Source organism: Rana temporaria, chromosome 12 (assembly GCF_905171775.1).
Source record: "Rana temporaria chromosome 12, aRanTem1.1, whole genome shotgun sequence".
NCBI lineage: Eukaryota > Metazoa > Chordata > Amphibia > Anura > Ranidae > Rana > Rana temporaria.
The window spans coordinates 137039226-137056910 of NC_053500.1; the positions used below are offsets into that span (position 1 = coordinate 137039226).

At 48.8% G+C, this 17685-nt stretch overlaps 1 protein-coding gene across 1 annotated transcript in view; it reads right to left on the reverse strand.

Moving 5' to 3' along the window:
• Window positions 1-17685, reverse strand: part of GLP2R (glucagon like peptide 2 receptor) — an 85867-nt gene that overhangs the window by 46057 nt on the left and 22125 nt on the right. Inside the window, exon 2 of the mRNA XM_040330884.1 lies at window positions 3726-3822. Coding sequence (XP_040186818.1) covers window positions 3726-3822 — 97 coding nt within the window. The remainder of the gene's footprint in view (window positions 1-3725; window positions 3823-17685) is intronic.

Consider the following 17685-nt stretch of genomic DNA (forward strand, 5'->3'; position numbering starts at 1 on the left):
CTGCCCCCGAAAGGAGACCCCATGGGAGAGGAAAACCCTGACCATAAGGCCACTTGTCCTCCTCACCAAGACTTTAAAGTGATTGCAAAGTCTCAAGGCTTTTCACCCGAATGCATTCTATTAGGTGAAAAACCTTCTTTGCTGCAACTGCCCCCACCGAGCCCATCTGATCCAACGATGTGCACGAGCCCAGCCGCTCCAGCCACTGTCTCTCTCCTCATTGGACCGACTGATAGCAGCGGGAGCCATTGGCTCAGGGGCATGGCCGAGTTAGTGTTTAGTGTTAGTGGAAGCAACAGTGGGACTCGGGAGTGCGCACGCACGGGTGCCCCCATGGAGAGAGGCTTTCCGTGGGGGCACCCGATGAAGGGGAGGAGCCAGGAGCGCAGAGGGGCACCCCCAGAAGAGGAGGATCGTGGGTGCTCTGTGCAAAATCCTTGCACAGAGCAGGTAAGTATAACATGTTTGTTATAAAGCGAACCTTTACAATCACTTTCAAGGCAAACCCAAGGACTTACACCCTACTAATTGGGAGTGAGTAAAGTGCCATGTGCTGTGCAAACAGTGCAAGACATACAAACAGAAAGGGGATGGAGGAAAACCGGCCATAGAAGGTTCAACTCAGCAGGGACTGGCCAAGATTCAAACCATATATGGGCAGGTCCATTCTGCCCAAGTCGATCCAGTTGGGTACAACCAGCATGTCGTATTATCGGCATGCGATTATTGCTAGTTCTCCGGCAGGGACAGCTCTCCCCTCCCATGATTCATCAGGACCTGCACGAGATGCACCATCAGAATGCTAGCGGCAGCACAGGGTTTGCGATGGTGTCAGGCACTGGATGGTTTGCCATCAGCAGGAAAGAATTTGTTATTTTTAGGTGTTTTTCAGCCCTTTTTGTACTTGCTACGCTTTTTTTTTTTTCCCCGATATGCGGCGGGTGATCTGTCGAGGGAAGAAAAACAAGTCTGACTGTCCGGGAGGCCTGCCAGACATCCAATCCCGCCGCAATGAGTTTGTTTTTTCCTATTTTATTGTACAACTCCCACTAGGAGCAGGTGCCTGGCCGGATTGCACCGCACGATTTACCGAGAAATTAACATTCATCCTTTTCACTAATCGCCAAAATACGAGTCAGCCTTAAAGGGCCAGGAACCCTTCAACACAACCGGATCTATGGGAAAAGCAGCGAGTGTGACTTTCACCAAACGTTCTCTGGTGGTGAATCAATCACTGCTATTTACCCACTTACAGACCGGAAGATTTGCCAGGCCATTTTTTACGATTCGGCACTGCGTCGCTTTAGCTGACAATTGCGCGGCCGTGCGACGCTGTACCCCACCAGAATTGACATACCATATATACTCGAGTATAAGCCCTTTTTTTAGGGCTGAAAATAGCCTTCTCGGCTTATACTCAAGTCAGTGTACCCGTCCGGTCGCGGGCGTCCATTTTTCAAAAGTCGCGGCTTCATCCTGGTCCGTGATAGGCGTTTGACACTGTGTTCCGCTACCACCTATCACGGAGGTCCTCTCATCCTCGGACTTTCCCAGCAGACACTGTGTTCAGTGTTTCCGACTATCACGGACGTTCTCTTGTCCGAGGATGAAAGAAGGTCCGTGATTGGCGGAACACTGAACACAGTGTCTGCTGGGAAACTGAGTCCGAGGATGAGAGGACCTCCATGATAGGCGGTAGCAGAACACAGTGTCAAACATCTATCACGGTCCAGGAGGAAGCTGCGACTTTTGAAAAATGGACGCCCGTGACCCGACAGGTACACTGACTATCACGGAACGGGACCAGGAGGAAGCCACGACTTTTGAAAAATGGATGCCCGCAGCCTGTCAAGAATACAGGTACACTGAGGCTGCAATGGGCACAGTGAGAATGGGCACAGTAAGGCTGCAATGGGCAAAGTGAGAATGGGCACAGTAGGGCTACAATGGGCACAGTGAGGCTGCAATGGGCACAGTCAGAATGGGCACAGTAAGGCTGCAATGGGCACAGTAAGGCTGCAATGGGCACAGAAAAGCTACAATGGGCACAGTCAGAATGGGCACAGTAAGGCTGCAATGGGCACAGTAAGGCTGCAAAGGGCACAGTAAGGCTGCAATGGGCACAGTGAGGTTGCAATGGGCACAGTGAAGCTGCAAATGGGCATTGTTGACCCTCTTTTCTGCTTACAGTAGCTGCTGCATTCTCACCCTAGGCTTATACTCGAGTCAATACGTTTTCCCAGTTTTTTGTGGTAAAGTTAGGGCCTCGGCTTATACTCGAGTATATACGGTACTTTTTTCCCACAAATCAAGCTTTCTTTTGGTGGTATTTGATCACCTCTACGTTTTTTTCAGTTTTTGCGCTATAAACAAAAAAGAGCAACAATTAAAAAAATATATATATATTTTTAACTTTTTGCTATAATAAATATCCCCAGAAATGTTTTTAAAAATCAAATTTCTTCACCAGTTTTGGCCAATATATATTCTTCTACATGTTTTTGGTTAAAGACAATCGCAATAAGCGTATAATGATTGGCTTGTGCAAAAGTTATATTGTCTACAAACTATGGGATAGATTTATGGAATTTGTATTATTATTATTTTTTTATACTAGTGATAGCGGAGATCTGCGATTTTTAGCGGTACTGCGACATTGCAGCGGACAGATCGGACACTTTTAACACATTTTTGGGACCATTAGTATTTATACAGCAATCAGTGCTAAAAAAATGCCCCCGCTCTCAGACCCCCACAACCACCAGCCAGGGTTGTGGAGAAGAGGTCCTTGTCCCCATCAACAGAGCCCCTTCCTACCCCAAAGCACCCTTATGTTGAGGGTATGTGGCCTGGTATGGTTTGGGGGAGGGGGGCACGCTTGCTCACCCCTCCCTTTCCTGACCTGCCGGGCTTCGTGCTTGGATAAGGGTCTGCTATGGATTTTGGGGGCACCCCACGCCATTTCTTTGCTGATTTTTTATTGCCGGCAATTCTTGTTTTCACATTCAGCTGACAGCGGGGAATCCCGCTGATAGCTGATGAACCATTGGTTGTTAACCAGTTAATGCCTGCCCACCCATCGTCAAATGACGGAGGGACGGTGCAGCTCTCGTTCTGGGTGTATGTCATATGACGCAGCTGTGCATCTGCGGCTTTTTAACCATGTGATCGGCTGTGTCCAATCACAGCCGGTCACATGTAAACAAGGAAGTGCGGTGAATCGTCTCTCCTCGCCTCACACTGGCAGAGTTTGTGGCGAGGAGTGCCGATCAGTGGCACCCCCTTTCCGGCCGTTTCCGAGGCTCTCTGGCACCCCACCTCTGGCCGCATGTGGTATTGCAGGCCATTGAAGTCAATGCGGAACAAATTATTTTTGTTTCCATTGACTTCTATGGGAAAACTCGCTTTGATATGCGAGTGCTTTGGATTACGAGCATTCTCCTGGAACGGATTATGCTCGTAATCCGAGGTTCCACTGTATTTAAATGAAAACTTTTGTGCCCAAATTGAAACTTTAACTGAGTGATGCTTTCCAAAGAAAAATGAATGAGTTATCGGCGGCTCTTTTACCCAACATAACCCCTTAAAACTTTCCCCTTTTAGGGTTAGTGATAGTTGGAAGGAGCAGAGAGGAGGCTGAGCAGATGTCTTCTATTGATAGATAGGAAATGTATAAGTGACCCCTCCCCCTGCGCTCAGTGTAATAGGGAGGAGTCCAGACTTACCATTGGCCAGAGGCCTCTCCTTATCCAGCCTGTCCATACACTCCAGTCTGTACTGAGTCCACTTCTTCAGCACGCCCTCCAGGACAGCACCCCGGACCTGCCAGATGACACAAGTGTTTATAGGAGATTAATGAGAGCGTTCCTACGAAATACACGACGCAGAGCGCGTCCCGAGAGACACACATCACTACATGTATCTGCATGTTCAACATACGGAGCCGCAAAGTCACATCGATGTAATATCATTAAAAAGTTATTATTCCTCTAAGGCCCCATACTCACGAGCAAACATGTCTGCTGAAACTGGCCCGCAGGCCAGTTTCAGCAGACATGTTTGGTCGTGTGTGGGCGCGAGCGGGCCGAATTCCAGCAAACATTTGCCCGCCGGGCCTTTTCCCAGCAGACAAATATTCCTGGACTTGTTTTAAAACAGCCCGCTGGAATTCAGCCCGCTCGGACATGTACGGTCGTCAGTACAGACCTACCGTACATGTCCAGCCGCCCGCCGTGCCTCGCATGCGTCGAATGACTTCGACGCATGCGTGGAAGCATTTTAAAGGCGGGCCGCCCACGTCGCCGCGTCATTGTCGCGGCGACACCGCGTCATCGACGCGGCGACACCGCGGACACGCCCCGCGTATTGTTTACGCGCGGACTTCTGTACGATGGTGTGTACAACCATCGTACAGAAGCCCTCTGGCAGACATGTATGGTGAAAACGGTCCGACGGACCGCTTTCACCATACATGTTTGTCCGTGTGTACCCGGCCTTAGACATATCAAAAAGCCGACTCTCCTTTATATCTGATATCTGGAGAGCGGTGATGTCACTATTATATAATATAGCTTATATCTGGAGAGTGGTTGTCACTCCTGTATAATATATCTTATATCTGGAGAGTGGTGATGTCACTCCTGTATAATATAACCACTCCAAACTAATGGCATGGCATACTAGCACATTATAAAAGACTTCCCTGAAAACGAAGCCCTCCAGCGGCGCGCTTTAACCGCTGACAGGGCTTCCATCTTTGCCCGCTCTTCCAGGTTCCCGGGCCGACGTCACGGCTGTGACACGGTCCTCTCTATGGATGCCACACTGTCTATTTAGAGCGTAGTGCGCATGTGACGGTGACACCAGCGCTGTAGATAAGTAAATAAATGGTGCATGTTTAGGAGAGATTTATGCACACACAGGTAAGTCTTACTACCTGTAGATATAAATAAAGAATACGCCTTTACTACGACTTTAAAACCTGACCGTGTTTTATTAAATCTGACATAACGTTTGTATTGCGTGCAGCGAGGAAGGAGGACGTGTGAAAGTCGCGGCGTCTCTAAGATAATAAAGGATTTCTATACAGTGATCTGTATATACGTTTTTATTTCATTAACTGTCAAAACTTTCCCCATAAAGTACAACAAATCCCCCGCCGCCGATCGCTCTGCTTTCATCCGACCACCGCCGCTCTCACACCTCTTCATCCCGACCTGTTAAACATTTACTGGATGGAGATAATATTTATTACATCCTAATATATGTTTTACAGGAACGTGCGAAGGTCTTCTCTGGGGGTCGCATACACATTCTTATATAAAGGAACGTCGTCTCTGGGGGTCGCATACAAGATGCCCCTTACTGCCCCCATCATTCTCATATAAAGGAACGTCGTCTTTGGGGGTCACATACAAGATGCCCCTCGCTGCCCCCATCATTCTCATATAAAGGAACGTCGTCTCTGGGGGTCGCATACAAGGTGCCCCTCACTGCCGCCATCATTCTCATATAAAGAAACGTCGTCTCTGGGGGTCACATACAAGGTGCCCCTCGCTGCCCCCATCATTCTCATATAAGGGAACGTCGTCTCTGGGGGTCACATACAAGGTACCCCTCGCTGCCGCCATCATTCTCATATAAAGGAACGTCGTCTCTGGGGGTCGCATACAAAGTGTCCCTCGCTGCCCCCATCATTCTCATATAAAGGAACGTCGTCGTCTCACCAGCACCCATCAAATGCAGCCTCACCAGCACCCATCAAATGCAGCCTCACCAGCACCCATCAAATGCAGCCTCACCAGCGCCCATCAAATGCAGCATCACCAGCACCCATCAAATGCAGTCTCATCAGCGCCCATCAAATGCAGCCTCATCAGTGCCCATCAAAAGCAATCTCACCAGTGCCCATCAAATGCAGTCTCACCAGCGCCCATCAAATGCAGTCTCATCAGCGCCCATCAAATGCAGCCTCATCAGTGCCCATCAAAAGCAATCTCACCAGCGCCCATCAAATGCAGTCTCACCAGCGCCCATCAAATGCAGTCTCATCAGCGCCCATCAAATGCAGCCTCACCAGCGCCCATCAAATGCAGCCTCACCAGCGCCCATCAAATGCAGCCTCACCAGCGCCCATCAAATGCAGCCTCACCAGCGCCCATCAGATGCAGCCTCACCAGCGCCCATCAAATGCAGCCTCACCAGCGCCCATCAAATGTAGTCTCACCAGCGCCCATCAAATGCAGTCTCACCAGCGCCCATCAAATGCAGCCTCATCAGCGGCCTTTAATTGCAGCCTACCAGTGCCCATCAATGAATGTTTGCTTGCTTCTATTCATTCAGGAGTCGGGTGTAACGGACACAGGCATGCTGCCGAGACAGTTATAATCTTCGTGCAGGGGGACTACAAGGAACTGCATGGCTTGTCACCATCGGATGTACCACATTGTATTCTGAGCTCAAAGGGTTAATTGGACAAGTTTCTTTCATTGTTGAATGCTAATGTACTCTTCGCATAGATAATGAACTCTTCTTTTGTGTGCAGGTAAACAGCCCCCCTGTGAGGTGTATGCTGATGGGGATTATGTGTGAGTGATAATTGTTTTAAAGGTTAATTGAATTCTATGTGCCTGGCCAGGAAATGTTAAGTGGGGTGAGGTGCCGAAGAGTCTAGAAACTGGTCAAGTGATTAATTCAAGGAGATGTCATTGTTTCAGGGGGTCTGTGTTGAAGCCCCCTACTGGGAAAAGGGGAGGGCGGAAACTGTCATTGTTCTTGTAACAGTTGTAAGCAGATATAAGCAGGTGAAATATGCCAAATAAAGTCAGTCTACTTGACCCTTCAAACGTAGCACGTCTCGTTTCTTGGAAGGGCGTTCGATGGGATATACCGGCGGTACCTGCATATCGCAGCTTGCCAGGGAAAAGGACGTCTCCAACGGCCGATACCCCTCACTACCAGTGGGTAGCCGTTACATTTGGTTGGTAGCAGTGGGATGGTCCTTTTATCCAAAGAGCAAGTTCTGAATGGAGTCGCAGTACGCCAGGCTGAAAAGATCCACACTGAAAGATCTATTGGAGAGTCGTGGTAGGAGCGCCAGCAACAGACCACGGAGGGAGCTGATAGCTGACCTGCTGGAGCTGGATGAAATGGATGGATCCATGGAAGGAACGGAGCCCCTTGCACCGGTCAGCAAAGAAGATGTAATTACTGGGATTGTACAGCGGAGACTATCCTTGTAACCAGAAACGTCCGTGGAACTAATCAACCAGCTGTTCCGGGAAGCAATGGAAGAAATACAAACGAAGAGGGGACAAGAACTGGAACTGGTAAGAGCGAGACAGCCCATTACACCTGCAGTTCCTACCCCCCCACCTGCTGCTACAGGAAAGAAAATACCGTTCACTGCATTCAAAGCTTTTGTAGAAAGTGAGGAGGAAATCGATGGATATTTGGCGGACTTTGAGAGGCAGTGCTCACTACACCAGGTACCACCAGACCAATGGGTCACTATTTTGTCGGGGAAATTGTCGGGCAAAGCCAATGAAGCCTTTCGGGCTCTCGCTCCAGAGGATATTTTACAATACCAGCAAGTTAAAAAGGCGCTGCTAACCCGATATGCCGTGACGCCAGAAGCCTACCGCCGGCGCTTCCGGGAGTCCAAGAAGATGGCTGTGGACTCCCACATGGAATGGGCCAACCAGTTACAAAGGGTGGCATCCCTTTGGGTCCAAGGGTGCAAGGCCAACACCGGGGAGGAAGTATTGCAGCTGTTCCTAATGGAACATTTCTTCCAAGACCTGGCCGCAGACATACAAGACTGGGTACGAGATCGCCGGCCCGCTAACTTAAACGAGGCGGCTCGGCTAGCAGATGAGTACGCGGAAACAAGGAAAGTAAGCCAGGGTACTACACGGCTGGCTCATAAGGTAGAACCGCGTACTCCAACCGTCACCCCACGCCCAGAGTTTCGGGCTCCAGTTCCACCACATCCTCAGGGGCCTAGCAACTACCCCCGGGATTCGCCTAGGGTGACGTGCCATCACTGCAGCGACACGGGACATATTGCTCGTTATTGCCCTTTGAGAGCTACAAATAACAATTGGAGACGCACAGAACCTAACACAGAGGTCACTCCATCACGTCCCTCTGCGGACCACTGCCTGGAGACCGAAGGGGGCCCTGAGGAATGTCTGGGAATTTGGTATGAGGCAGACCCAATACAAGCGGCCTCTCCGGATAACCGTCAGCATCACCGTCAGGAGGTACGAGTGAATGGACAAGTAGCACAAGGCTTAAGAGATTCCGGGACTACTATCACTCTGATTCAAAAACATCTGGTAAAGCCAGAGAACGTGTCCACTCGCACAGTTGCCGTCCGGGTCGCAGGGGGTGCTGTATTTCACGTACCCACCACCCGGGTGCACTTAGACTGGGGAGCCGGGTCAAGAAAGACCACAGTTGGTATCATGGACAACCTACCTGCCGAGGTGGTGCTGGGCAACGACATTGGCCCTCTGACTTCGGCTTATTTACCTACACCTGCTGCTGCTTGTCCCGTGACCACCCGCGTTGCTGGAATCAACCCGCTTGCTGCTGAGAACCGGGTAAGACTACCTTCCCCGACATGTACTGTAGATCCGGCACAATATCACAGTCTAAAATGGGAATGTGACAAGTTGGCCAGTGAGAAATCAGAGATGCAACGACACTATGTCATGTATTATGAGATGTCCCGTGGCTTGAACATTGAAATGCACAAACAGGCGGAAATTGTCAAAAGATTAAATGGGATTTGCATCCAGGTGGTGCCGTATCTGTCCCAAGAGCATCAGCAACAGGTTTTGGGAGCCATTGAGAGAGCAAAGCAAGTGACTGTTCCAGAACTGAATTCTATTATTCACCGTCACCATCAGCTACCGACCTGGTAAGCCAATGGGAAGGCTGACGGACGGTCCAGGCAAACGGAACTTTTACCCTAACAGCAGACCGGACATCCCCAAGTTGATCCGAAAAGGATCAATCCGGGTCTGCCGGAGTGTTCCACAAAGGGGGAGTAGTGTAACGGACACAGGCATGCTGCCGAGACAGTTATAATCTTCGTGCAGGGGGACTACAAGGAACTGCATGGCTTGTCACCATCGGATGTACCACATTGTATTCTGAGCTCAAAGGGTTAATTGGACAAGTTTCTTTCATTGTTGAATGCTAATGTACTCTTCGCATAGATAATGAACTCTTCTTTTGTGTGCAGGTAAACAGCCCCCCTGTGAGGTGTATGCTGATGGGGATTATGTGTGAGTGATAATTGTTTTAAAGGTTAATTGAATTCTATGTGCCTGGCCAGGAAATGTTAAGTGGGGTGAGGTGCCGAAGAGTCTAGAAACTGGTCAAGTGATTAATTCAAGGAGATGTCATTGTTTCAGGGGGTCTGTGTTGAAGCCCCCTACTGGGAAAAGGGGAGGGCGGAAACTGTCATTGTTCTTGTAACAGTTGTAACCAGATATAAGCAGGTGAAATATGCCAAATAAAGTCAGTCTGCTTGACCCTTCAAACGTAGCACGTCTCGTTTCTTGGAAGGGCGTTCGATGGGATATACCGGCGGTACCTGCATATCGCAGCTTGCCAGGGAAAAGGACGTCTCCAACGGCCGATACCCCTCACTACCAGTGGGTAGCCGTTACATCGGGACACAGACACAGTCCTCTGCCGCCTCTGCACCTCTGACACTATGTGTGAACGGCTGCCCGCTGATGCTGAGACTTAGTTGCTGCAGAGAGTAGAGAGTAGGAACACCAGTGGCTGGGCGCCCTAGGCAGCAGTGCGCCTTAGTTTGCCTAGTGGTAGCACCAGCCCTGGGTGAAGGTATTGGGTTACAAGGAGAGAGTCCAGAGAACACGGGAACCATAGAAGGCTGTTGAAAGAAAGCAGCAGAAACAGAACACAAATTAGGATTGGACAGCCCATGGGGAAGCACCATGGTGAAGAGCTGATGAGGACCAAATCCGCCCAACCACCCAATACCCAACCACCCAATACCCAACCACCCAGCCACCCAACCACCCAGCCACCCAACCACCCAATACACAACCACCCAATACACAACCACCCAATACCCAACCACTAAATACCCAACCACCAAATACCCAACCATGCTCCAGATGAATGACCTTGTCAGAGATGGACCAGCCTTCCAGGGGCAAGAAATACAACCATAGAAAATATAACAAAACAAGCATGTGATGGAGCAGGTAACATGTTCCCTTCAAAGTGTCCCACCATCTTTGGCCTTAGCCTGAAGTCATCTGATGGCCCATCTGGCTGATGGCCCAAAGCAGCTGGCCATCCCCCCCCCCCCCGCCATTTTTCCTTCTTTTATCCTGGCCCGTCCCCTCTTCTTCCAAAGACCGAATTTGTTTACCGTACAATAGAGAGCCAAGGACCTTCTTAAGTGGCAGTGATAACTTTCCCACAATGCTCTTCGCTCTATAACATCCTCATAAGGATAATTGATGGCGGCTGTCATAACTTTTTGATGTCTCCCCTCGGGCTTGTGATTAACCTCCGCTTGTTAATATCCTTTCACCTCTTTTCTTAATACTTGTTATTTTTACAGCGCGTTCCAGTTATTTGGATGCCGTCCACTTGCCATCGCAATGTAAACACTCCCGCTAAATGTATAAACTGTGCGGACGCCTGCCTTTTATCAAAGTCGAGACATCTGTGAAAACAAAAACTGTATATACATGCAACTCGACCAAACAAGTTACTGTGCAATGTCGGAACGAGCGATAAGGGGACGCTCAATGGCGAATTAAGACCTTTGGGAGAGTCTTGGCTCAGTAAACTGCGGTTCACGGGTCGGTGGGAAGGAGACATAAGTAGAGGGCTGGCAATGGAAGATCAGAGGGTATGTGTAGGGAGGGTGCATGTGGACATCACCGGCTGATACCATAAAATGGCTACTTATGGAAAACTCCAACCAAGCACCTTGGCATAACATGACCACCAGTGTCATGGATATGCAGTAATGTCTGGCAGCTTACCTTCCTCTCCATATGTTCGCCTTAGAGGCCAGGCCCTCTCACCTGGCTGCTTTTATCATCTCTCCTCCCTGTATGGCTCCATATTAGGAACTCTATATTTACCAGTATCAACTATTTATACTTTATTTCTTGAAAGTAGGTGTGTAAATCGGGGCAAACTGGTAGGGGCCCCAGTGCATTACTTTGCCCGGGGGCCCATGATGCTATCAAGATGGCCCTGAGTATACTCAGCTTCCACCTGTATTCCCTAGCTTAACTAGTATACCCGACCTCCACCAATATACTCAGCTTCCACCAGTATACTCAAATTCCACTAGCATACCCAACCTCCACCTGTATACCCTACCTACACTAATATACTCAACCTTTACCAGTATTCTTAACCTCCCCCCGGTATACTCAGCTTCCACATGTATTCCCTAGCTCAACTAGTATACCTGACCTTTACCAGTATACATAGCCTTCACCAGTATACCCAACCCCCACCAGTATACTCAGCTTCCACCAGTATACCCAACCTCCACCTGTATGCCCTACCTAAACTAGTATACCCAACCTCCACCTGTATACCCTACCTACACTAGTATACCCAACCTCCACCTGTCTACCCAACCTCCACCTGTATATCATACCTACACTAGTATACCCAACCTTTACCAGTATACTTTGCCTCCCCCAGTATACTCAGATTCCATATGTATTCCCTAGCTCAACTCGTATACCGGACCTTTACCAGTATACTTAGCCTTCACCAGTATACCCAACCTCCACCAGTATACTCAGCTTCCACAAGTATTCCCAAATTCCACCTGTATACCCTACCTACACTAGTATATTCAACCTTTACCTGTATACCCTACCTGGCTACACTAGTATACCCAACCTCCACCAGTATACTCAGCTTCCAAAAGTATACCCAAATTCCACTAGTATACCCAACCTCCACCTGTATATCCTACTTACATAAGTATATCCAATCTTTACCAGTATACTTAGCCTCCACCACTATACTCAGCTTCTGCAAGTATTCCATAGCTCCACTAGTATATGCGACCTTTACCAGTATACTTAGCCTTTACCAGTATACCTGACCTCCCCCAGTATACTTAACTTCCACAAGTATACCCAAATTCCACTAGTATATCTAACCTCCATCTGTATACCCTACCTACACTGGTATACCCAATCTTTACCAGTATACTTAGCCTCCACCACTTTATTGATATTGCACGAGTATTCCCTAGCTCCACTAGTATACCCAACCTTTAGCCTTCACCAGTATACCCAACCTCCACCAGTATACACAGCTTCCACACGTATACCAAAATCCCACTAGTATACCCAACCTCCACCTGTATACCCTACCTACATTAGTACAGTATATCCAATCTTTACCAGAATACTTAGCCTCCACCACTATACTCAGTTTCCACAAGTATTCCCTATCTCCACTAGTATACCCAGCCTTTACTAGTATACTCAGCTTCCACAAGTATGCCCTAACTCCACCAGTATATCCAACCTCCATCAGTATACCCAACCTCTACTATTATACATGACCTGCACTATACCCAGCTTCCAACAGTATATCAGACTTTCCTCAGTATACTCAGACCCCACCAGCATACTTAGCTTCCATAAGTATACCCTAGATCCACCAGTAAACTCAACGTAGACCAGTATAGCCAAGCCAACCTTCACCAGTATATCTAGCCTCCACCAGTCTACTCAGTTTCCATTGGTATACATAGGCTCCACCCATATGATCAGCCTCCACCAGTCTACTTAGTTTCCATTGGTATACATAGCCTCCACCCATATGATCAGCCTCCACCAGTCTACTCAGTTTCCATTGGTATTCATAGCCTCCACCCATATGATCAGCCTCCACCAGTCTACTCAGTTTCCATTGGTATTCATAGCCTCCACCCATATGATCAGCCTCCACCAGTCTACTCAGTTTCCATTGGTATTCATAGCCTCCACCCATATGATCAGCCTCCACCAGTCTACTCAGTTTCCATTGGTATACATAGCCTCCACCCATATGATCAGCCTCCACCAGTCTACTCAGTTTCCATAGGTATACATAGCCTCCACCCATATGATCAGCCTCTGCCAGTATACTCAGTTTCCATTGGTATACATAGCCTCCACCCATATGATCAGCCTTCGCCAGTGTACTCAGTTTCCATTGGTATACATAGCCTCCACCCATATGTCAGCCTCCACCAGTATACTCAGTTTCCATAGGTATACATAGCCTCCACCCATATGATCAGCCTCTGCCAGTATACTCAGTTTCCATTGGTATACATAGCCTCCACCCATATGATCAGCCTTCGCCAGTATACTCAGTTTCCATTGGTATACATAGCCTCCACCCATATGTCAGCCTCCACCAGTATACTCAGTTTCCGTAGGTATACATAGCCTCCACCCATATGATCAGCCTCTGCCACTATACTTAGTTACCATTGGTATACATAGCCTCCACCCATATGTTACTATATGAGGAAATTGTAAGAAAGTGGTATTTTAGGCAAATTTGAAAATTGTAAAAAGCTTTTCTCTTTTACTATTTGATCCATGTGATTTGCGCTCGATCTGATCTGTAGTCGATATGAAGCATTCAGATTTTTCGGTGTCCTGTCCCGGGTCGCAGCGCGTCACACACACAGATTCATTCGGTAGGCGCACTGAGTGGTGAGAAATGAAGCAATAACCACCATAAATCACGCAGGGTCATTACTGGAACCGGCGGCTGGGACCACCAGTACTTGGAGTACCTCCAACCCCCCCCCCTCTCAGGGATGATCTCTGTATTCCGTTATATAGACAATGGGGTCACCTGTTTCTTTATTGGGCGCTCATGTGACGCTTCCAATCACGCTTCCCGCATCTGATCCTGGTGGTGATAAATGCCACAAACACGCCATCAGCGCTCCCTAATAGGCTTAAAGGTCAACTCCACCCGGGAACATATATTCCGTTTTATGTGGCTGCTGACAAGCTGAGTCCTATTCTGGCATCTTCTATCTCCCTCCCTGGGATTCCAGTGGTGAAATCTCTTCCCCAGAATTTATCTACTGACCGTCACACCCGCCAGTCAGAGAGTTCCCTGAGTTTACACTCGCAGTGTGACGCTCCGCCATGGAATGTAAACTCGGCGGACACGTAAAGGTCGGGATTTTTTCTCTGCTACACAATGTCCCCGACAACTCCAGCTACTATTCACAAGAAAGCATTAGATATTCACACTCCTGGAATTCTGCATCCACACCACAATCATAATAGAGGAGCGCCAATCGTCTGTGAACCGGATCTCCCGCCCAGCTCTGCCAGTGTTCCCAGCTCCGCCCACCTGCTCCAAATACCAAGGGGAGGGTCTCGCTCACATAACAAATTCTACTTTTATTTTTAGTGTAACTAAACAGAAAGTATATCAATAAAAGGAGACATTGAAAATCAAAAAGAGAGGAACACAAAATAGAGAGTAAGGGGCAAGATAGAGGGGGGAAGGGCAGAACAGACTGGTGCGAGAGAGAGAGATAGGGGCAAGACAGAGGCGAGGGGGCAGAAGAGACAGGTGGGAGAGAGATAGGGGCAAGACAGAGGCGAGGGGGCAGAAGAGACAGGTGGGAGAGAGATAGGGGCAAGACAGAGGGGGGAAGGGCAGAACAGACTGGTGCGAGAGAGAGAGAGAGATAGGGGCAAGACAGAGGCGAGGGGGCAGAAGAGACAGGTGGGAGAGAGATAGGGGCAAGACTGAGGCGAGGGCGCAGAAGAGACAGGTGGGAGAGAGATAGGGGCAAGACTGAGGCGAGGGCGCAGAAGAGACAGGTGGGAGAGAGATAGGGGCAAGACAGAGGGGGAGGGGAAGAAAAGAGAGATAGAAAGCAAGGAGCAAGTTGGGGAAGGGGGCAGAAGAGTGATTTGGGGGAAAAGAGAGAGAGGAGATCTAGAGGAAAGACGGGGGGGCAGAAAAGAGAGATACAGAAGGCCTGGGGGAGAATGGGGGGGCAGAAGAGCGAACAAGACAGAGGGGGGCTGGGAGAGAAGGAAGAGAGCTAGGAGTCAGAAGGCAGGGAAGGGGAAAGAAGAGAGAGATAGAAAGAGCTAGGGCAAGACAGGGGGGGCAGAAGAGAGATGGGGGAGAACAAGGAGCAAAACAGAGGAGGGGGGAGAGAGAGAGGAGAGCTAGGGGGAAGGATATGGCGGAGGGGCAGAAGAGAGTTATAGGGGAGCGTATGGGGGGCAAAAGAGAAAGGTGGGGGAGATGAAAGAGTAAAACATAGAGGGGGGGGGTAGAGGAGGCGTAAAAAAAAGGGGGGGGGTTTAGAAAACGACTGCAAAGTTGGCACCAATGATGCAAAAAACAACTGAATAGGATTCTAAGAGACAATTCAAACAGTATAAATAAGTAAAAGCAAATAAATATTTTGATTTCTTTCTTAATTTTTGTGTATTTTAATACCTGATCAATAAAAAAATAAAAAAAAGAGAATATAAAACAAAATCCAAGGGGTGAAATACAAATACATTCTTGTTTACGTTTTTTTTTCCCACCATTTTTGCCTAACTTTTGTAAAATAAATGTTTTTAAAAATACAAAATAAAATAAAAAGTAAGAGAGTTCCCTGAGTGCAAGGTGGGGGAGGGGAGAGATAGTAATGGAGGGATTCAATGGGTTAATGAAGAAGGAGGGAGGGAAGTGGGGGATGATCCTGACACACACATACACAATCCAGTCCTCATGCAGTGATGAATATCTGTGTCCGTTCGTCATTGGCCCTCGCAGGGAGCGCGCAGCTGCTGAGCGTGTTTAGGAAACGTTTTATATTTATCGCATATACAAAAATCAATCGTGGCTCTCGAGAGCCCGGCTCGGATCCGGGGACTGGCCGCGCCATGGATAGGCGAACGCCGCTCCCTGTGTGGTCCGCGCATGGACGGGGCTGCGGCGGCACATGACACGCAGAGCGCCGCAGGCCGCCGGTTTATCTGTTTATTTCTGTTTTCATTTGCAGAATTTTTTTATTTATTTTTTTCTGCATCTGTTTCTGTGATCTCGTCGGCGGCTTGACAATCTGACGCCACAAAAACAGCGCCTCCAATCTGCAAAAGAATGAACAGAGACTCCGGGAAAACGTGGAAAAACGTTTCGCTTCCGTTCACACTTGTGCGACTTCTCTTGCGTCTTTGGACATCAAAGTCGCATTGGAAAGTCGCAGCCCATTCTTTTCATTGGCAGCCAGTCGTATTGATGCGACTTAAAGTTGCAGCGACTTTGAAAAGGGGCCTGCGCTGCTTTGATGCCACTTTGATCCAGAGCGCGTAGTCAGATCAAAGTCTCACTCAAAGCCACGCTGAAAATAGTGAACCCACCCCCTTGTGACGTCATTGGCTGAGGGCATGCTGGGTCATTGACGTCACAAGGGGGTGGTGTCACCCATATTCACTGATTGTTAGGGACGCTGGCGGCCCCGCTCCTGAGTCAGGGCTCTTAATGCTGCCTGAGCACAGCAGCTTTAAGGTCCCCTGTCCCTCAAACCTGGGGTAATGCATTGGGTAAGTTAGGCGGCCGCAAGGCCCCTGTGAGTGCGAGGCCTTGGGCGACCGCCTAATTTACCTAATTAAAGAGCCGCCTCTGCTTGGGTGTAACGAATGGTTATTTGAGTTACTGTAGCATTTCTATCATCTGGAACCAGTCGGCCCATTCTCCTCTGACATCAACAAGGCACTTTCCTCCCTACCGCTCACTGGATATTTTCTCTTTTTCCCACCATTCTCTGTAATCCCGAGAGATGGTTGTGTGTGAAAATCCCAGAAATACTCAGACCCAGTGGCGGCTGGTGCTCAACATTTTTGGGGGGCGCAAATAAAAAAAAATTAAAAAAAATTGCAGCCTCACTGTGCCATCAATTGTCACCACTGTGCCATTAATTGTCACCACTGTGCCATGCCATCAAACGCAGCCACTGTGCCACTAATTATCACCACTGTGCCATGCCATCAAACGCAGCCACTGTGCCATCAATTGTCACCACTGTGCCATGCCATCAAACGCAGTCACTGTGCCATGCCATCAAACGCAGCCACTGTGCCACTAATTATCACCACTGTGCCATGCCATCAAATGCAGTCACTGTGCCATGCCATCAAACGCAGCCACTGTGCCATCAATTGTCACCACTGTGCCATGCCATCAAACGCAGCCACTGTGCCATCAATTATCACCACTGTGCCATGCCATCAAACGCAGCCACTGTGCCATGCCATCAAACGCAGTCACTGTGCCATGCCATCAAACGCAGCCACTGTGCCATCAATTGTCACCACTGTGCCATGCCATCAAACGCAGTCAATTCCTTCCAATGACATCAATGGTGCCAAATGACAGGTCACAATTCCTACCAAAGACACCAAAGATGGGGCACAATTCCTCTCACCGATACCGAAGATGGGGCATGGTTTACTCCAACTGATGTCGGGACCTTTTTCTACTCCCGATGGCCACAGTCTGGCCCCCCTAAAGCCTGATGAACAGTAAAGTGGCCCTTTGCTTAGAAAGTTTGGATACCCCTGCTCTACATTGTGACATCAAAAAATAAATAAAAAAATTCTGGGTTTACATCCA